This window comes from Salvelinus sp. IW2-2015, linkage group LG15, assembly GCF_002910315.2.
Source record: "Salvelinus sp. IW2-2015 linkage group LG15, ASM291031v2, whole genome shotgun sequence".
NCBI lineage: Eukaryota > Metazoa > Chordata > Actinopteri > Salmoniformes > Salmonidae > Salvelinus > Salvelinus sp. IW2-2015.
Genome location: NC_036855.1, coordinates 64557857 through 64579666, shown reverse-complemented (window position 1 = coordinate 64579666; position 21810 = coordinate 64557857). Strand labels below are relative to the sequence as shown.

The 21810-nt window shown below is 41.2% G+C and overlaps 1 protein-coding gene and 1 pseudogene across 4 annotated transcripts in view; one reads left to right on the top strand and one right to left on the bottom strand.

The window, feature by feature from the left end:
- The first annotated feature begins 3535 nt into the window (after positions 1 to 3535).
- dennd5a (DENN/MADD domain containing 5A) overlaps positions 3536 to 21810 on the top strand; it is a 74092-nt gene continuing 55817 nt past the window's right edge. For 2 of the 4 annotated variants that reach the window (XM_024001783.2, XM_024001782.2), the window contains exon 1: positions 3536 to 3789. In XM_024001783.2, the coding sequence (XP_023857551.1) occupies positions 3690 to 3789 (100 nt within the window). In that variant the 5' untranslated portion in view covers positions 3536 to 3689. The remainder of the gene's footprint in view (positions 3790 to 21810) is intronic. The other 2 variants (XM_024001784.2, XM_024001785.2) reach the window with 2 other exon arrangements.
- Positions 17652 to 17702, bottom strand: LOC111975213 (U7 small nuclear RNA; annotated as a pseudogene).

Here is a 21810-nt window from a genome sequence, read left to right as displayed (position 1 = left end):
CTCTTGTGCGTCACCAGTCCAAATGCTCTGCCAGTTGAGAAATGCAGTAATGGATGACCCAGCAGTGCCCTTTGCAAAGCTACCAATTAGATTTTTGGTTGTTCATGCTTTTCCCAGGTGTTAGTGATTTCACACTGCTACTTCATGTACAGTGCCTTCAGAAAGTTGTCACACCCCTTTTCCAAATGTTGTTGCGGGATTAAAATGGATGTAATTGTAATATTTTTGTCAATCATCTGCACAATACTCTGTCGAAGTGGAAGAAAAATTCTAACATTTGTAAAAAATAAAACTAATATATGCTACATGACCAAATGTATGTGGACACCTGCTTGTTGAAGATCTCATTCCAAAATCATGGGCATTAATATGGAGTTGGTCCCCCTTTTTGCTGCAGTCGGCATTCCAATTCTTCCCAACGGTGTTTGATGGGGTTGAGGTCAGGGCTCTGTGCAGGCCAGTCAAGTTCTTCCACACCGATCTCGACAAATCATTTCTGTATGGACCTCGCTTTGTGCACAGGGGCATTGTCTGAAACAGGAAAGGACCTTCCCCACACTGTTGCCACATTTGGAAGCATAGAATCGTCTAGAATGTCATTGTATGCTGTAGTGTTAAGCTTACTCTTCATTCGGACTAAGGGGCCTAGCCCGAACCATTATTCCTCCTCCACCAAACTTAGTTGCATTGGGACAGGTAACGTTCTCCTGGCATCTGCCAAACCATCTGTCGGACTGTCAGATGCTGAGCGTGATTGAGCACTCCAGAGAACGCGTTTTCACTGCTCTAGAGTCCAATGGCGGTGAGCTTTAAGTGAAAACTGTAACTATCCCACTCAGGAACATTAAATGTCGTCTTGGTAAGCAACTCCAGTGTATATTTGGCATTGTGTTTTAGGTTATTGTCCTGCTGAAAGATGAATTTGTCTCAAGTGTAATTAGTAACCTCACCATGCTCGAAGGGATATTCAACATCTGTTTAGTATTTTCTTTTACACATCTAACTACAAATAGATGCCCTACGTGAGGCATTGGAAAATCTCCCTGGGCTTTGAATCTGCGTTTCGATTCACTCCTCGATTCAGGGACCTTACAATTATCTGTATGTGTTGGCACAGAGATGAGGTAGTCATAAAAAAATCATGTTAGACACTATTATTGCACGTAGAATACGTCCATGCGACTTGTTGAGCACATTTTTATTCCTGAACTTATGGCAAGCCTTAACAAAGGTGTTGAATACGTATTGACTCAAGACTATTCAGCTTTTCAATTTTTATTAGTTTGTAAAAATGTCTAAACTGAATTCCACTTTGACATGAAGGGGTATTATATGAAGGGCAGTGACAAAAAAATCTAAATGGAATCCATTTTAAATTCAGGCAGTAACACAAGAAAGAGTCAAGGGGTGTGAATACTTTCTTAAGGCAGTTTATATATTTCTTAGAGTCCAACCTCTATCTATCTGTTGGTGTGATGCCTAATTTGTACTATAGTTTGAGTGCTTTGATGTGATTTTTATTTTGCCTTGCCTGATGTCCATTATATGAATTCTCTGCTGCTGTGAAACCTTCTGGTTGTATCTAGAGGTTGATGCAGTGAATGTGTACTTGGGCAGTCTTACTGTTGATGTTTCTTCAAAATCCATGTCTCAAGCACTGTCCACTCTTCTGCATCTGAAATCACTCATTATTTATGAAAATTGATTTGATTTTAAAAAGTGAGAAAGCATTTTCTTATTTTGATTATCAACGGTTTTACTTAGCGTTTTAATCCACTATAGAAACCCTTTCTGAGCATGAGAAAATGTAATTTGTTATTGTTTAATTACCTGAATTAATTTGTGTTTCCACTTGGCATGTCTAAGGCTGTGTTTACACAGGCAGTCTAATTCATATATTTTTTCCGCTAATTGGTCTTTTGACCAGTCACATCAGATCTTTTCTCAGAGCTGATCTGATTGGTCAAAAGACCAATTAGTGAAAAAATAGATCAAAATTAGGCTGCCTGTATAAAAGCAGGTTTAGCGCTTCATATTTTTATGTAATGGCCACTTTGGCTATGTTGACACGGGCAGCCCAATTTTTTGATGAAAAAAAATACATAAAAATACCACTAATTTGGTGTTTTGACCGATCAGCTCTTTTGCCAATAATTGGTAAAAATATCAGAACTGTTCTGCCTGTGTAAACACAGCCCTACTGTATCCAAATCCCGCTGTAACCCATCAAATTCATGACCTGTTTCATTTTGATTTAGTTGTGTTAATGTCCTTGTTGTTTGAAATTTGGGCTTCACCTTTTTGTAGTTCATAGAGGTTGCATCATTACCTCATCTTGATTGCACTACAGTAGTTTTCAGAGGGATCATGCCCGATGGGAGATCCTGTAGCTGTTCAGTCAAATACAAAGTGTGCTTTGGGGTTTATTAAATAAGAATATGTTGTTACTTAGCCCTTATATTACTATCACATTATTATTTGTTCACCCAATTTGATATCAGAAGTAATTTCTAGAACTGTATTGACACATATTTGCAATAACTGTTTAAAAGTCCCCAGTAGTTTTATCCCATTTTTAAAAAATCACTACAATATTAGGATGTTACACATGTTTCTTATTACAACTTTCCAACATTTGTTGATTTTCATGCGGAGAATATTGAGAATATCTTCGCTGGCTTGGATGATTATTGGTGTTTGCATTCATTACGCTTGTGATCTTTACAGTATTAAGTTGTGCAAAATGATAATGTATGGCAATATGACCCGTGTTTGTAAATTATATTCATTCTTGTACATATTTTCGTCCAAGCTAATGAATGTTGGTTCATTATTAACATTTATTTTGAAATAAAAAAAATATTATATAATTTTTTTTCTCACTTTCCGGTAAATGATTGGAATATGAGAATGCGAATCTAATGGCAAAGTTCTGCATGTTTTTACCGTCACCTTTTACCACATGGTGGAGCTCTTTGTACATGTCTACAGATTTCAGCCCCACAGTTGCTTTGACTTATTTGACTTTAACTTTTTTTCAAGTAGGACAACATTTGTCTTATGATTTAATTAAATATATTCTAAATTGTACATCAGAACGTTTATTTACACATTTGTCCTATTTTTGACACCTACTTCTCCTTATCTGTGCCTTGAATACTCAAGTAGAATACCTATTACTGTGTGTATTACAGCTATGGTATTACATGTGTAATTACATGAATACAATTGTTCAGACTAAACTGGTGAAATGAAAGTTTGCATTCAGTTGTACACTGGTTTTAGCTACAGTGGAGTAAGAATACTATGTCTCAGGTTCATTATAGGTGCAATAAGGCTTAATTTAATGCTTCATTACTAGCATTATTATTATTATAAAGGAGAGCATTTTACAGGAGAAATACTTAACTCAGGAACTGTAGGGTTAAGTGCATAACGTAATCTGTAAAGAGTTCGCACATGCTCAGTGTGTTCCCTCTACGCAGAGGTAATGCAAGGGGTTGCGAAGATCTGAGACAGATGAAAACAGCTGTACTTGAAGACCCATAATGCATTTCGGCTAGCATACTGTTCTGATTTTCAGGCTTTGCAGTACATACACAATGGCTGCGCGAAATCACTACGCGATCCTTTAATATGCACCCAGCTGAAAAAGCCGAGGAAAAGGGTACCACTGGACCAGTCTCAAAATGACCACCGGCTTCAGCTCGAATTCATGTCGATTCGCAGATTATTTTGTTATCTGCGGACTTGACACTGAAAGCGGGCTTGAACCAGACGAACTGTCAGGTAAGTGTTGGGCACGGGCTGGGTAACCAATAAGAATCATTCTGCATGGTTTATGTCTTTCCTAGTTTGTTTCTTTTATATAGATTTTAGAGTACAGTATTATATCCATGTTTAAACAATAAAAACATGAGTTTATTTATAGTGGGTTGAAAACTAGTAATACTGTGTACATCAATAAGTAGGACGGCACATCAGTGTTGTTCATACAAGTTCCTATTTTCTACCTTTCCATTTTATGTTATAACGTTACGTCTAGTCGTTTAGAGGGGATTAATCCCAAAAATGTTGTTAGCTTGAAATGCTCGAGAATTGTAGGCCGTCGATGTTCCAGCTGTAATTAAAGACAACGAAAAACTGTTAATGGATTAATCTCCTCCTGAGTATAGCCAGCACTCATTAAGTGGTCAAAAGCAGTAAAGACAGACATTTACATATGTAGATCACTGACCTTGATTGGCTGTTTCAGATCTCACCAGAATAAGTCATGTTTATATTTCAACAATTTGTAAATAATAGGGATGTTTCCCCTATTTCCCCTAGTAGTACGTGGAAATTACCATCCTTTCAATGGTAATTACACATGTATAAACAAGCGTGTATATATATATATACAAGCAGGCTAGGCCAAAAATAGCTACATCCAAGAAGCACATCTGATTTCTTAGTTGTTTATGACATCTGAACGATTTGATTGATTCCCCTCTGCCTTCTTACACACTTACCCTCAGTGATAGATTGAAATCAATTGATCAATGCATGGCAGAGTGCAGAAAACAGAGTGAAACTGGTGGTATCAAGGACCACAAGGTTCTCCCTGGGGGGGCAGAACACTGAATATGACAGGATGATGTCATTATTAGACAGGGCCTGCTGTTTCTTGGGAGTGCCATGAGTCTCTAGGGGAGATGAGGATGGTATGATACATAAAGCGGGGTGGGGGGGGTGAACTCTTCCTGAGCTCAGGGTGGTGGGTTAGTTGTGTATGAGTTTGAAAATAAGTGAAACTGGTGTGGGAGTGTACCCGAAGATGCTGTCCTTGGTTTTCTTGTCAACAACAGTTATGTTTAGGGAAGGAACTTGTAGAATCTAGGACATTGTTTTCAAAGGACAAGTCAGGCTACATTATGTTTTTGGTAGCATAGGGTCTACGGATATGTAAGTATGTGCATTTCCCTAAACTCAACTGTTACTCCCAATCAAGCTTTAACGTTTTCTGCTGTAAACATAACCTCCTGTTTATGAATATGTACAAATCAGAACAATAATTTATTATACTGCAGAGACATTTTTGTTAGTCTCGCAGGTGGTCTCAATCATGAATCAGCACAATTCTATTTTGTGTGTGTTTGTGTCTCGTGAGATGTCATTAGTTGCTCTCCACCTCTGTAGGCTCTCTGGAAAGAACAAACCCTTGTATAGTTCAACAAACACAATGAGCATACATCCTGTGCCTTGACTGTACAGTTTCCCCTCATAAAGTATCCTAATTTTACAGTATACAATAATGAGGTATAATGTAGGCAAAAAGAAGACTGTGAACTGCCGTAATAAAAAACATACACAACTCACTGGTTTGTGAACCAGTTAACTTTTTAATCTTTGTCGCAAAGACACTTTTCCTTCCTCTGTGTAAAAGTGGAAGTAGAATCTTTTACAGAAATCAGTCAAGGATGTGTTCACTTCCCTGTTGTTTATCTAGAGAGAATTATGCTATTCAGATTCTTATCATGATTGTCTCCTCTCCTTGAGTACCTGCCTTTCTAATGAGATAGAGACCAGCTGGTGAAAGTAAAAGTCACTGGGGTGTTCAGCAGGAGATTGCATGTCATTCAGTAATTCGTCAATCTAGGAAGAGTGAATTAGACAAATAATGGTGGTCCTCTGACCAGAGATTAGACTGCAGAAGACTAGAGGTTAACCTGTAGGTTCCATACCTGGGCTTCATGTTTTCTCCTGCGGTGACTCACTCAGACAATGGAAAGCCTTTTTGGGGGCTAAGGGTGCTATTGGCTGAGTTGATATGGGATGAGGAATTTGTCCTCTTTGCCATTCCATGCATAGTTCCAGGGCCATGAGTGCACTGCTGAGACTTGTAGCACTGTTTGGTCTAATGGTACAATAGGCTCTTATTAGACATGCTTGTTACAGACTGTTTCCTGAGTCTGCCAGCCACATCTAAAGGAATTAAAGCTGTTGGCCTGTCAGATATCTCAAGCTGTGTGTTTTATGTAGAATGTGTTTTGAATGATATGCTTCCAGGATTCCTCCTCTTGTAAGATTGGATCAGCGAATAGGAAGTGACTGTATGGCGGGGATTCTGAATAGTGAAAACTGCCTAGGGCCAGACCCTGATGTAATCTTCCTCATTGTGGTCAAGGATCAACAGGGTAGGTTATAATGGTTAGGGAGCATCTTGTCTAATCATAGAGGATTACAATACATCACATTTGCCCTCCTGCCTTTTTAGCTAGATCCTACTAGCTGACAAAAAAACCCGCTATTACAATGTTACCGCAATGTCGTAGCAAGAGGACAATACGCTAGCAATGTTGTGAGTGTACTACTCTCTATGGGGTGTTGCCACGTCACTGAGACATTGTGGGAATGTCTGTGAAAATGTATCCCTGTGAGTATATTTGTGAATCTCCTCCAGCTGTACACACACGGCTGTTAGCGTTGGCCTTCCTTAAGCTCTGATGTGGTGAGGTAGTGTCGTGATTGACTAGTTAGTGAGAGTGAAACTGGATGGTGCGCAATTCAAATAAATAATGATAAAAATTATGGATATTAAACATTTAGGTACATATAAGTGTCTTATATCAGCTGAAATCTTAAATTCTTGTTAATCTAACTGCACTGTCCGATTTACAGTAGCTATTACAGCAAACATACCGTGTGATTGTTTGAGGACGGCGCCCCACATCAAAATATTTTTCCACTGGCACAGGTTTCATAACTTTACAAATAGCGATTAAATATTCACTTACTTTTTGAAAATCTTCCTCTGATTTGTCATCCAAAGGGTCCCAGCTATAACATGTAGTGTCATTTTGTTAGATGAAATCATTCTTTATATCCCAAAAAGTCTGTTTAGTTGGCGCCATCGATTTGCGTAATCCACCCATTCAACATGCAGAGAAAGGAATCCGAAAATCTACCCCTAAACTTTGTTTTAACAAGTCAAAATACGGTTATATTTACTCCTCAGATACCCTAAAATGTAATCAAACTATAATATTTCTTACGGAAAGAAGTATGTTCAATAGGAAACTGATTTTAGCAGGTGCGTCCTGTCTTCATTGCGCACGCAAACACGAATTTACAAGACTGTGTTCCTGTACTAAAACTGATATTTCTTATTCGTTTTTTAAGTTACAAGCCTGAAACCTTGAACGTAGACTGCTGACACCCTGTGGAAGCCATAGGAATTGCAACCAGGGAGCTAATTTTCAATATGACCTTATACTTGCCGTTCTAAGAGGATAGTATCTCGCAAAAAAAACAAATCTGGTTGGTTTTTCTTTGGATTTTCTCCTACCATATCTATTGTGTTATATTCTCCTACGTTATTTTAACATTTCTATAAACTTCAAAGTGTTATCTTTCCAATGGTACCAATTCTATGTATATCCTGGCTTCATGGCCTGAGCAACAGGCAATTTACTTTGGGCACGTCATTCAGGCGGAAATTGAGAAAAAAGGGGCTAAGCTAAGGTGTCTATTTAAAAATATATATTTCACCTTTATTTAACCAGGTAGGCTAGTTGAGAACAAGTTTTCATTTACAACTGCGACCTGGCCAAGATCAAGCAAAGCAGTTCGACACATACATCAACACACATGGAATAAACAAACATACAGTCAATAATACAGTAGAAAAAGTCTATATACAGTGTGTGCAAATGAGGTAGGATAAGGGAGGTAAGGCAATAAATAGGTCATGGTGGCGAAGTAATTACAATATGGCAATTAAACACTGGAATGGTAGATGTGCAGAAGATGAATGTGCAAGTAGAACTACTGGGGAGCAAAGGAGCAAGATAAATAAATAAATACAGTATGGGGATGCGGTAGTTGGATGGACTATTTACAGATGGGTTATGTGCAGTGATCTGTGAGCTGCTCTGACAGCTGGTGCTTAAAGTTAGTGAGGGAGATATGAGTCTCCAGCTTCAGTCTAAACTTCCTACAGCGTGGCCTCTGTTCTGCTGCTCACCGACTGACTGCAGAGACTGGCTAGTGACGGAGAGTGTGGACACGTACACTGCTGTCACCCTGAAAGCTTTACAGTTTATTTCTGGATCGATTGCTCACCACAAATGGTGATTTTTCAACCATCTCTCTGGGCCTTAAGTCACTCTCCCCTGACCTCTACTTCCCGTCTCCTCTCCCTACTAGTCCACTGTCATGGTCTGCAAACAAATATACCATTGGCACATTTCCACTGAAGATTTACCTCACTGTTTTACCAAACAGGCTCAGACTTTTCTGTTTCCATCTATGCTTGCCGGCACCCGGGTCTCACTGGAAATGGCTCTTGCAGACCTGCTCTGACTTGGGGCCAAGCCCAGGATACTTTTCAGTTTAATTTATATAACAATGGCTACTGTGGACTTTAACACCTTCTCACAAAGCAACTGTCGTGATGATGCAGAGGTTGTTGGTTCTGCTTGCTACAAGTCTTTTGTGTCACATTCCTGATGGAAACACATACGTTTCATTGGAAAAGCACCTCTCCCTCTCTCTACAGTAGAGATCCATGGAGTATGTATCCTCTTCGAGAAACAAGGCTTTTGGATGGTTACATGAATGCATTCTCATGCAGCTATTTTGGTATCTCTTGATAACGCCCTCCACCACAACTATACTCTGTGGAGATACTGCAAGCAGTACGGTTCCTGCCGTGCGCAGGCTATGTGTTCTCGGTATGAACTTCCTGCTGCCCCTCTCGTTCTCAGGCTGCTGAGACCCAGTTAGTGCTAGCAGAGCTGCTTCATATACAGTAGCAGCGGTGAGTGGGGGAGCTCTTCTTCTCCCTGGCAGACTGGAGGAGTCACGTGCACACAGCAAACAGACAGCCCAGCACAAGCTGCTCTCACTGACCAATCAGACGAGATTATGGGTGTCATTTGATTAGTGGACTGAGCAAGCTTCGAGCTGCTGTCTCTAGAGTCTATGCAATCAGTCTGTGCTGTGGTGAGTGTGTCGACTAAAGGCGTCCGCACGCTTTCCAGCCGAAACAGCTCAGAAGAGTTTGTGCATATGTCATGACAACATTTTGTGACGTTTTTGTTCGTTTTTGACACCGGTAAGGGTTTTTTCAGCTGTTCGGGCACACAATTTTTTTTCTTGAGGGAAGCCGAAGTCGGTAGCCATAGTCTACGCCCCTTCGTCGGTGATTGGTCAACAGTAGGGATTCTTCAATAAAGTCTTTGTTGTCATTCAATGAGAGACGACTTGTTTTCATGCAAAAATTTTATTGAGAAATACTGCACCAAACATCTTAGTTGAATGTAAAATTGTGCGGCTAACATCTCCTCGGCAAAAACGTCAAAATTAATGACAGATTTCTTGAGTTATTTTAGATTACACTTCGTCAAAATAGTCTGAATTATACTTGCTACAGCTTTTCAAAATGGACAAACTATTGCCGCTTTTTTTCTTGTTTTTCAAATGAAGGTTTTTTATGGGAGTATGCGAGTACACTCGTTCAGTTCGGCTAGCCGAGTTCGGCTAGGCACGTAGCCTAACTGAAGCATGCTGACACCTTAAGAAACACAATTAAGGTAGTGTGGTCCATGACGCATGCTCTTATCACCCCTCACAATCTGCTGGGATGTTTGTTGGAGAAAGAGGGGCTTGCCCATACGCTGATCTGGCAGTTTCACTTCAGGTGAGCAGAAGCCTTGTGAAATCATAAGAAACCCCACAATTCAGATCGCTTGTGAACACAACCTGATTTGTCAGTTTTACAGTGTGGTTTGAGTCACACTGGTCTTTCCATGGCTTGTGTTCTGACTCAAACGGTGCAGTCAGGATGGAGGGGGCTTTCCAGATAGCCCTTTCTCTGATCACCACCAAAGATAGGAGGAGGTTTTAGTGGTGAATTGAACAGCTGTGCCTAACTGACAGCTGTCACTCACCCTGTCTTTCTCAGGTAGTTTTCTGTAACGTGTATAGAGGCTACACTGTACAGTATGTTTGTATTGGTTCACAGAGCCCATATATCCTCACAGGAAGCCTCCGTCATCTTTCTCCACCAGGACTTAAAACAGATGTGTCCTTTAGAGGGTTATTTGTCTTAAGAACCGGAACAGGAGTCCGCCTGGAGATATAGGCCTAGCAATGTTCTGTAACAGTTGGACCCAACACTGTATCACTGTACTGACTAGGTTCTCTTATAAGAGTTCAAGCCCCCATAATGAGCAGACATTGTGACCTGCCTGAGGACATCCATGTTAGAGGAGAATGATTCGAGTGTCTCTAAGGGAAGTATAAAAAATGTCTTCCAATGTAGAAATTGAAAAAGCTGTCAGGAAAAAAAGCAGATTTCACTTTCAAAAGGGGGCTCTGACTGTCAACGTGTTGACGTTAGGAATATGGGGACTGAGGGTAGAAACGATAAGGCTGAGGTGAATGAGGATGAGCTGTCTGTCTCAGAATGCCTCTGTGCTGTGACCAGTACATGATTAGCCCCTCCAGATCATGAGCTCTGACGGGGGAACAGAAACCCACTCTCTCTCTATCCACTGCCTAAACATGGCCGGAAGCTTTCCTCTGTAGAGCACTGCATTTCCTTGTGTCCCCCCCACAAAGAGACAAGATAGTCATCGGCCCCCTCTCCCATTTTCTCTTTTGATTTTTAATAGATTTTTGTGCACAAAGCTTCTTAAGATGAGACTCTTCTTTTTTCTTTTTTCATCGAACTCCCTTTGTCCTCTTCTTTTCGTTTCAATATGCTGAAGTTATTCAGGTCCAAAGCTGTGTGATCTCCAGAAAGTACTCTTCATATCCAATATGACAGACTAGTAATTATTAAATGTGATCCATTCCAAAGTAACATGGACAGAGGTCACATAATTGTTTGCCATATCACGATCACAATGTATTTTAGAAAAATCGATATAACTAACCAGCTAATATCACTCTCCCTCAGTATGCCATGCACATGCTGTCATTTTTTCTGACACTGACTTTGCCATCAGGGGGCAGTTATATCACTGGCTGCAGGAGCCAAAACGTGGCAAACTTGATGACAAAACTCTCCTTTTTGCGACAGTGTTGGGGTGCAGGGTGAGACCAGATTAGCATATGTATTAGCGGCCCTCCTGCCAGGCCGACGTGATTGGCTGGGTCACAACTTGGTTCTGCTGAGCTCATGGGGACAGGCAGCTGACACAACCCGCGCACACACACACGCGTGCGCGCACACACACATGCACACACTCACTCTGAGCACCCCCCGCACTATTCAAACACTAACATCCCTTGAGTTTCCCAGACAACCCCTCTCTTTAATCCCTCAATGAATGACATCACTATAAAGCCCCCCGCACATGCTCAGTGTGGGTCTGCACTCATATTCACTGCCTGTTAATAATTCATAGGTGTGTTAAAGGAGCTCAAGTCCTAAGGAAGTTTCCTCGGGCATCTTACAGTGTCTAACTAAATAGTGTTTAAGCAAATCTGTAACCTTGTGGAATTGAATAATGACTGTTGAAGTGTTATACACATGGAAGTAGAATTAAATAGGGGAAACAAGTGTGTGTGCCCTTGAAATATCTAGCCCTCCGGTACTTGTTGGTTTTAGACATTTCGGATGGCCCAGCTGGATCTCTCCTTTCTGTACTTTTATGTAATTCAAAATCACTTTTCGACTCGAAGTTGATACTGAGAAGAAGCCAAGCCATCCTTTATTGAGCAATACACATAATACTCTATATTCTGAGATTATAAAAGGCAGATTTCTACACTGAACAAAAATATTAACGCAACATGTAAAGTGTTGGTCCCATATTTCATGAGCTGAAATAAAAGATCACAGAAATGTTCCATACACTCAAAAAGCTTATTTCTCTCAAATTTGTTTACCTCCCTGATAGTAAGCATTTCTCATTTGCCAAGATAATCCATCCACCTGACAGGTGTGGCATATCAAGAAGTTGATATCAACAGCATGATCATTATACAGGTGCACCTTGTGCTGGGGACAATAAATGGCCACTCTAAAATGTGCAGTTTTGTCACACAACACAATGCCACACATGTCTCAATTTTTGAAGGAGCGTGCAATTGGCATGCTGACTGCAGGAATGTCCACCAGAGCTGTTGCCAGAGAATTGAATGTTCATTTCTCTACCATAAGCCGCCTCCAACGTCGTTTTAGAAAATTTGGCAGTACATCCAACCGGCTTCACAATCGCAGACCATGTGTATGGAGTTGTGTGGGCGAGCGGTTTGTTGATGTCAATGTTGTGAACAGACTGTCACATGGTGGTGGTGGGTTTATGGTATGGGCAGGCATAAGCTACGGACAACAAGCATTTTTTATCGATGGCAATTTGAATGCACAAAAATACTGTGACCAGATCGTTAGGCCCATTGTGAGGCCTGGTTTTTTTAAGGTATCTGTGACCAACAGATGCATATCTGTGTTCCCGGTCATGTGAAATCCATAGATTGGGGCCTAATTTATTTATTTCAATTGACTGATTTCCTCATATGAACTGTAACTCAGTAAAATCTTAGAAATTGTTGAATGTTGGGTTTATAATTTTGTTCAGTATACAGTATATATACATTCACTATGGGGTGTGCATAGTCCACACATGTCTTGAGACCTCTCTGCAGTTCCTGACTCTGGGTGTCAAAGCTCAAGTCATACAGAACTGAAATAAATGCTTAACATAAGGAAACCTGCCTTTAAATCCCAGGCAGAGTTCATGACTGGAGAAAAGCTTGTATAATAAGCTAACTCTGCCCTCTCAGCACCCTGAGGCTCTCTCTATCTCCTCTGCTCCACTCTGTGGAAACAGGAAGCCTTTCTTATGAAGGGGGTTAAGACGGCTGCACGGCAGAGGAGCAGATAGCGTTTTTATGAAAGCGATGATGCAGACTGACTCCCTCATTACCTCTCAGCCTGTCTGTCCATTTGATCTCAGCTCTGCTGCTGAGGCAGGCAGGCTGCCATGAAGAAAGGCTCACGCTGCTTCTGTTGAAAGGAAATGGAGACAATTCATTTTCAACATTGGTCACAGCCAGAGGTAAACTGTGGCCAGGCCATGTTGAGTCACATGATCTGGAGACTCCGGTTTGACAAGGAAAGCAATGATTGGCTTCCACTGGGGCTCTGCTTTATCAATATACTATACTGGAAAGAGTTCAGTCTTTTCATAAAGTTAGAGAAAACATGCTTTCAGTCCTACTCATCCTTTGGCATTTGGAATTTCCTCCCTTTGCCATTAAGCAAGGTTTTTACAGACTGTGTGAGTTGGTTCAGTGAAAAAGAGCACATTACCCATATCTCCTTTACGACTAGTCCTAGAAGGTCATTCTGTACATGTCACCCCTGGTTACATTGTACATACAGTACATCTCTCTGTGGAAGCTACAAACCCTGAAAGCACTACCAGCAGCCAGACTGGAAAAGCCAGACGAGATTGACAGTCTTTTCTGTTCACCCCTAGATAATGTTACGAAAAGCCTAGCAAGACACAAGATAGTGTTTAGGGGCAGAGGATTCTTTCACGTTGCCACTAACTTTATCTGAATGCTACATGAATCTGTTCTTACACTAAACAAATATATAAACACAACATGTAAAGTGTTGGTCCCATGTTTCATGAGCTGAAATAAAAGATCCCAGAAATTTCTCTCAAATTTTGTGCACAAATGTGTTTACATTCCTGTTAGTGAGCGTTTCTCCTTTGCCTAGATAATCCATCCACCTGACAGGTGTGGAATATCAAGAAGCTGATTAAACAGCATGATCATTACAAAGGTGCACCTTGTGCTGGGGACAATAAAAGGCCARTCTAAAATGTGCAGTTTTGTCACACAACACAATGCCACAGACATCTCAAGTTTTGAGGGAGTGTGCAATTGGCATGCTGACTGCAGGAACGTCCACCAGAGCTGTTGACAGATAATTGAATGTTAATTTCTCTACCATAACCTCCTTCCAACATTGTTTTAGAGAATTTGGCAGTACGTCCAACCGGCCTCACAATTGCAGACCATGGCGTTGTGTGAGCGAGCGCTTTGCTGACGTCAACGTTGTGAACAGAGGGCCCCATTGTGGCAGTGGGGCTATGGCATGGGCAGGTGAAAACTATGGACAATGAACGCAATTGCATTTTATCGATGGCAATTTGAATGCACAGAGATACCAGGACGAGATCCTGAGGCCCATTGTCATGCCATTCATCTGCCGCCATCACATCATGTTTCAGCATGATAATGCATGGTCTCATGTCGCAAGGCTCAGTAAACAATTCCTGGAAGCTGAAAATGTCCCAGTTCTTCCATGGCCTGCACCAGACATGTCGCCTATTGTGCATGTTTGGGATGCTCTTGCTTGACGTGTATGACAGCGTGTTCCAGTTCCCGCAAATATCCAGCAACTTCGCACAGCCATTAAAGAGAAGTGGGACAACATTCCACAGGCCACAATCAACAGCCTGATCAACTGTATGCGAAGGAGATGTGCTGCATGAGGAAAATGGTGGTCACACCAGATACTGACTGGTTTTCAGATCCAAGACCCTACTTTTTTTTTAAGGTATCTGTGACCAACATATGCATATCTGTTTCCCAGTCATGTAAAAATCCATAGATTAGGGCCTAATTTATTTATTTCAATTGACTGATTTCCTTAGATCAACTGTAACTCAATAAAATCATAGAAATTGTTGCATGTTGCGTTTATATTTTTGTTCAGTATAATTAGTTGCTTCATCATTTCACTTCATATTGTTGGCGTAGTCTCCCTCCCCTAGTTGTGTGTATCGTTGGGGTCATTTGAACCTAATTTGCATATGACACGCCCCCACCATGTAACATGGACAACCATGACCCATGTTCCTATTTGTTATGTAGGCATGCCACCCTGATGCCACATTGAGGTTTGGAGAATTAGCTATTTTAGTATTTGTCCAGTAAGTTTCCTGATGTAGGATTCACCATTTTACACTGTGAAAGAATACTTGTTAATTTATCCTGTGTCCAGCATTCATACTACATACTCCTGGAACTCTGTGGTCCACTGTATTGAACAAGTCCCCCCTTACACACATTTTTGAGAGCTGTCCCCTTTTCCAGATGTGTTGCGTTCTGGGTGTGAAATGGCTGCATTTATTATTACATTTCTGAATAGTGTACAGCAAATTCCATGAAATACATTCAAAGGAAAAATGGGTATGATATCCTTGAATGTGAACGATAGTACATTTTGATAACTTTTATATCGACAGCCAACATAGGAACATGGGTCATGGTAGTCTATTTACTATGTGCAGCATAGGCATGCCACCCGTAGTGCTATAATAAAGTAGTGTCAGTAAGGTACATACTTACCTGGTACTTTTGAAGTGAAGTAGCAGACCGTAATGAATGGTTTGATGAGAAATGATTGTTCTCACCTGGTCCTCAAAGAAATGCAAGGATCCTGTTCTGATTAACTGACAATGGAAGAATAATGGGTAGAGGGCATGAAGCTTTTTGCTTTCTCTTAAGGTCACAGTCAAAATGATGACCTCTTAGTGTTTGTCCAGTAGGTGTCCTGATATAGGAAGCCCCCTAGGAATTTTAAAAGATATCAGAACAACAATTTGCATTATTCTGTATGAGACTCCTCCATTGATACAGTACATTGAGACAGCAGTCAGGTGTGCTGTATGAAAAGAGGACCACTGGTTTTCCCCACGATTGTCTCAGATATTTGTGAACAAATGGTTCTCTGCTCTCACAAAGGGGTCTCCTGCCCACAGCTGTGTGTCTCCAGGTGTTTGGCTGCGCATCCCATTCTCACAGGAAAGCGTCTCTGCCGCTTGCTCCCTGTCTGTCTTACTAATCACCTGCCGCTATGCTGCTGGAGTCAACATGGAGTGAACCCATCCATCTCAGTCCACTCAGTTATTCATGGCCAGTGACTGTAATAATATAGAGGATTTTAAAATCCCCATCCATACAAGTGTCTTGGATAGATGGAGTAGTGTAATTATTCATTACCCGTCTTGTCCCCTTGGCGTAAAGAGTTACTGGTGGCTGTTAATCAACAGGGCTGATTTACTAAGCTCTCCTCCATATGTTAGAAGTATGCCCTTTCTTATTTCTCATTCAAGAAGTGATTAAACCCCTAGATCCTCTACCACTATCCCATTAATCTCTGCTCTGTTATGTTTTCTTATACAGCCGCCTTGTGGACAGATTGCGCTGTAAGACGAGGCTGCTGGCCTCCCTCATCTTCATGTCAGTGTGACGTCTGATGTGGTGTAGTACAACCCCAAAGGATAATCCATTGTCCTGAGAGGTGGGTTTGCTCTGAAGGCGCCTCATGCTCAAGAACATGGTGTCGTGTCGGGCACTTGATTGAGTTCAACGGCACGCCAGGTGGGTGGAGTTTGCGCTAAGGACCAATGGAATCGCTGCTAAAATTCAAACCCCATCCATCTGGCGGTCGCAGCAAGTTAAATCAAGCACCTTCTCTCCGGATGAAAGATGGGAACGCTCATGCCCATGGTTCTGGGGGATATGGATATAGTACTTAGAAGGCAGTAGTGTCTGTCTTCTTCCTCTGTTTCTTGTTTATGCACTCTCTCAGCAGTGTGCAGGTTTTTTGTTCTCACGACCGTGTGTAAATAATGACTTCTGCTGTGGCGCGGTGTTGGGCATTTGTGTGTGGAATCCCAACAGGCCCAGTTAATGGAGTAGAAAAACACTCATGGATATTTCAGAGGGAGGCCTTGCTCTGAAGGCTGTGAATAACACAAAAATAAGCTGTCTCTCCTCTGTGTGAATGAGCCAAATGGCCCATAGCTTTGCTGCATTTTTGGCTGGGCTCACTTAGTGAGAAGGTCATGGTGTCTTTGCTGCGATCGGTTTTTGATATGTTAGCGATGTCCGCATGAACATTCTGCTGTGATGATGACGAGTTGAGCATTCTGATAACTGAGAGGCATGAGGCATCTCTGCTCTCCTGAGTCATTCCATCCTCAGCTCAGTTGGCCGTGATGGCACTAGGCATGGTATGTAGGTTGAGCACAGGAGGGGGTCTGTTCTGGAGGCAGTCCCTGGCACGCAGGACTAGAGAGAGAGAGCGGAGAGTCCAATGGCGGCAAGCTTTACACCACTCCAGCCGACAGTTTGTATTGCTTATGGTGATCTTAGGCTTGTGTGTGGCTGCTCTGCCATGGAAACCCATTTCATGAAGCTCCTGACGAACAATTATTGTACTGATGTTGCTTGCCGAGTCAGTTTGCAACTCGGTAGTGAGTGTTGCAAGCGAGGACAGTGGCCTAGTACTTGTAACTTTGGGTAGTCCATGGATGAGACCAGTACCGTGTGTGAGTAGGCATGTGTACCTGGCCTACTGGTAGAGAAATAATGAATTCAGTGGCCCATGACAGTGTCTTTTTAACACCCACAAATGCTTGTTAAACAAGTGTCAATTTATCACTTTTTTCTTGGCTATTAGGTTCCCTGGCTTGTACAGTATCCAGAGGTAACTACAGAACAAGGAAAACCAGCCTTAACACTAACTTATACAGTGATGTATAGGCGTAGTGTTTCGTGGTGCATTATATAACATGCATTATACTAACTTCCGCATTATATTTTCAGTATTTTTTCTTTAATGTAGTTTTGGGGGCTTCCTCACTGAGGAAACCTACTGGACAAATACTAAAATAACACATGTTCCATGATTTGTTAGGAAATAATGATATGGACTCTAATTGGCATGTACATTTCTCAGTCATGGGTGGCACACAATGGGATATGGGGTAGGGGAGTGGGTGGGGTATATGCAAATTAAACATTAACATATGAATGGACTTATAGTTGTACAGTAGCCAGGTTTTCATGACTGGATAGATAGCATGATGAATGCCGTGTTCTCTGTGCTCTCTGTTTGTCTCCTGTCTGATTGTGCCTAGTATTGTTGACATACCACTCCATTGTTTGGCTAGTCTAATTGTTCACATTCCTGGCCTAGTTTCCAGCCCAGCATTCTAGGCTATGGACGTGAAAGTAAACAGCAGATTAAGCCGTTAATTCTACAGCCACGATTTTCTTGCCCAGGTACCCCATTCCAGGCAAACCAGCGACCCAAGGACCCCGATCATATGTTAGCAAAAGAAATGTTAAATCACGTCTTGCCTTATCAGGTGAATGACAATTGTCCCCCACGATGAAATTGGGGAGGGGACAATGGATCTATGTCCATCCATTTGTACGTTAGTCACACAATATCTCAGACAGCACTGGGACGATTTTGACTAAACTTGGGTGAATGATGCGTCTTGCCATAGAGATCCGGCATTTACAAAATTACATTGATTGGTCAAAGGTGGGAGCTATAGTAATTAACTGACGTGTTAGTGAGACGCGATACCTCTATTGGCCCAAGGGGGGGCACTGCATCATTCATCTGGGACAACTTGTTAACTGTTGCAAAAGGTAATCAACATTTTAAAATGAATAGATTTGGTAGATATTTTTTCATTATTTTGAACTCCCCACATTACAATTAGAAGAGGAAGTGTAATCTCTAACATAGCCTATTAGCTAGAAAGGTAACGGCAAACACATGTTTGCTAAGAACAGCTGTTTAGCTGGTTAAACAAAGTCAACACATTTTTATTTTCTTCAAAATAATTTACAAGTTAACATTTATAATCAAATTTAGTTAAAATTCTAAATAATCAACAATTCAAACAATAAGCAATCAATCAACTTAAGTTAATGAAATTAGAAACTAACAAAAGACTAAAAAGAAATGCAGTCAATAAAAAACAGGTAACAATCATCAGTACATCAATTAGTCAGTCAGTCAGTCATGGTTGGTCTGGTGCAGTGGTTCCCAAACTTTTTGTAATCCCGTACCCCTTAAAACATTCATTCTCCTGCTGCGTACCCCCTCCAGAACCAGGGTCAGCACACTATACGATACATGTAACGGCTTTCTTCTGTGGACGAAGGATCGGACCAAAGCGCAGCGTGGTTAGTGTTCATCATTTTTAATTAAAGCCAAATAAACGTGAACACTACAAAATACAAAACAACAAAATATGAAAAACCGAAACAGTTCTGTCTGGTGCAGACACATGAAGACAACCACCCACAAAATCCAACACAAAACAGGCTACCTAAATATGGTTCCCAATCAGAGACAATGACTAACACCTGCCTCTGATTGAGAACCATATCAGGCCAAACATAGAAACGGAAAACTAGGCACACAACATAGAATGCCCACTCAGCTCACGTCCTGACCAACACTAAAACAAAGAAAACACAAAATAACTATAGTCAGAACGTGACAATACATTTATTAAACATAAGAATGAGTGTGAGTTTTTGTCACAACCCGGCTCGTGGGAAGTGACAAACAACTCTTATAGGACCAGGGCACAAATAATAATATAATAATGATCAATAATTTTGCTCTTTATTTAGCCATCTTCCATTTAAAACCTTACTTGTTCATCAAAAATTGTGAATAACTCACCACAGGTTAATGAGAAGGGTGTGCTTGGAGAGAGTCTGTCTTAAATAATTTTCCACACACAGTCTGTGCCTGTATTTAGTGTTCATGCTAGTGAAGGCCGAGAATCGCCTCTCACATAGGTACGTGTTTGCAAAGGGCATCAGTGTCTTAACAGCGTGATTTGCCAAGGCAAGAAACTGTGAGCGCAGCCCTATCCAGAAATCTGGCAGTGGCTTCTGATTAAATTACATTTTCACAGAACCGCTTGTTGCAATTTCGATGAGGCTCTCTTGTTCAGATATCGGTAAGTGGACTGAGGCAGGGCATGAAAAGGATAACGATTCCAGTTGTTTGTGTCATCCGTTTTGGGGAAGTACTTGCGTAATTGCACACCCAACTCACTCAGGTGCTTCGCTATATCACATTTGACAGCTTGATTTAATTTACACACAAAAAATCATACAATGATGGAAAGACCTGTGTGTTGTCCTTGTTAATGCAGACAGAGAAGAGTTCCAACTTCTTAATCCTAGCCTCAATTTTGTCCTGCAAATTGAATATAGTTGTGGAGAGTCCCTGTAATCCTAGATTCAGACCATTCAGGCGAGAAAAAACATCACCCAGATAGGCCAGTCGTGTGAGAAACTCGTCATCATGCAAGCTGTCAGACAAGTGAAAATGATGGTCAGTAAAGAAAACTTTAAGCTTGTCTCTCAATTTAAAAAAACTCGATAACCAGCGCACTTCTGTATCTTGTAAAATCATTACACGGTCGCTGCCCATATCATTGCATAGTGCAGAAAATACACAAGAGTTCAGGGGTCTTGCTTAAACAAAGTGAACCATTTTCACTGTAATGTCCAAAACGTCTTTCAAGCTGTCAGGCATTCCTTTGGTAGCAAGAGCCTCTCGGTGGATGCTGCAGTGTACCCAAGTGGCGTTGGGAACTACTGCTTGCACGTGCGTTACCACTCCACTATGTCTCCCTGTCATGGCTTTTGCGCCATCAGTACAGATACCAACACATCTTGACCATCAAAGTCCATTTGATGTCACAAGGCTGTCCAGTACTTTAAAAATATCCTATCCAGTTGTCCTGGTTTCCAGTGGTTTGCAGAAGAGGATGTCTCTATACCAGGAGCTGTGCCAGGCCCTCCACGTCTGTTGACTCATCCAGCTGTAACACATATAATTCACTGGCTTGTATGTGAAGCAGTATTTGTTTCAAAGCATCTCCTGCCATGTCACTGATGCGTTGTGAAACAGTGTTGTTTGATGAAGGCATTGTCCTGTATAATTTTCTTGGCCTTTTCCCCCAGCATTGTCCCAGCCATATCCACGGCAGCAGGAAGAATGAATTCCTCCACAATAGTATGGGGCTTGCCTGTCCTAGCCACTCGGTAGCTCACCATATAAGACACTTCTAGCCTCTTCTTATTAATGGTATCTGTTGCTTTTAAACAAATCAAATCAAATTTTATTTGTCACATACACATGGTTAGCAGATGTTAATGAGAGTGTAGCGAAATGCTTGTGCTTCTAGTTCCGACAATGCAGTAATAACCAAACAAGTAATCTAACCTAACAATTCCACAACTACTACCTATACACACAAGTGTAAAGGGATAAAGAATATGTACAAAAAGATATATGAATGAGTGATGGTACAGAACGGCGTAGGCAAGATGCAGTAGATGGTATCGAGTACAGTATATACATACGAGATGAGTCATGTAGGGTATGTAAACATAAGTGGCATAGTTTAAAGTGGCTAGTGATACATGTATTACATAAAGATGGCAAGATGCAGTAGATGATATAGAGTACAGTAATACATATACAGTGGGGAGAACAAGTATTTGATACACTGCCGATTTTGCAGGTTTTCCTACTTACAAAGCATGTGTCAGGACCCGGGTGCGAGAAACAGTCACTGATAATCGTCAGAACCCAGAAGATGAGGCAGACACAGCAGTACTAGAGATGGTGGTTTAATTAAAGAACAAATCTTCAGGCAAAGAAACTAAATCCACAATGTCCAAAAATAAAGCCAAAAGGCACAAAATGGAAATCCTCCAAAATACAAAAAAAGAAACTCACAAAGTGGTAAAACAGCAGGGAAAAACAAACTCAAAAGACTACTCAAATAATACACAAGAACTAAACCAGAGAACCTCTGGAAAATCCAACAAGAGAAATAACTGTATAAAACAAGGCTTGGGCTGGGCTGGGTGCTAACTTACAAACACTGAGCAAGGAACAAAGGAACACACAGGGTTTAAATACTAACAAGGGAATGACCTACAGTGGCAAAC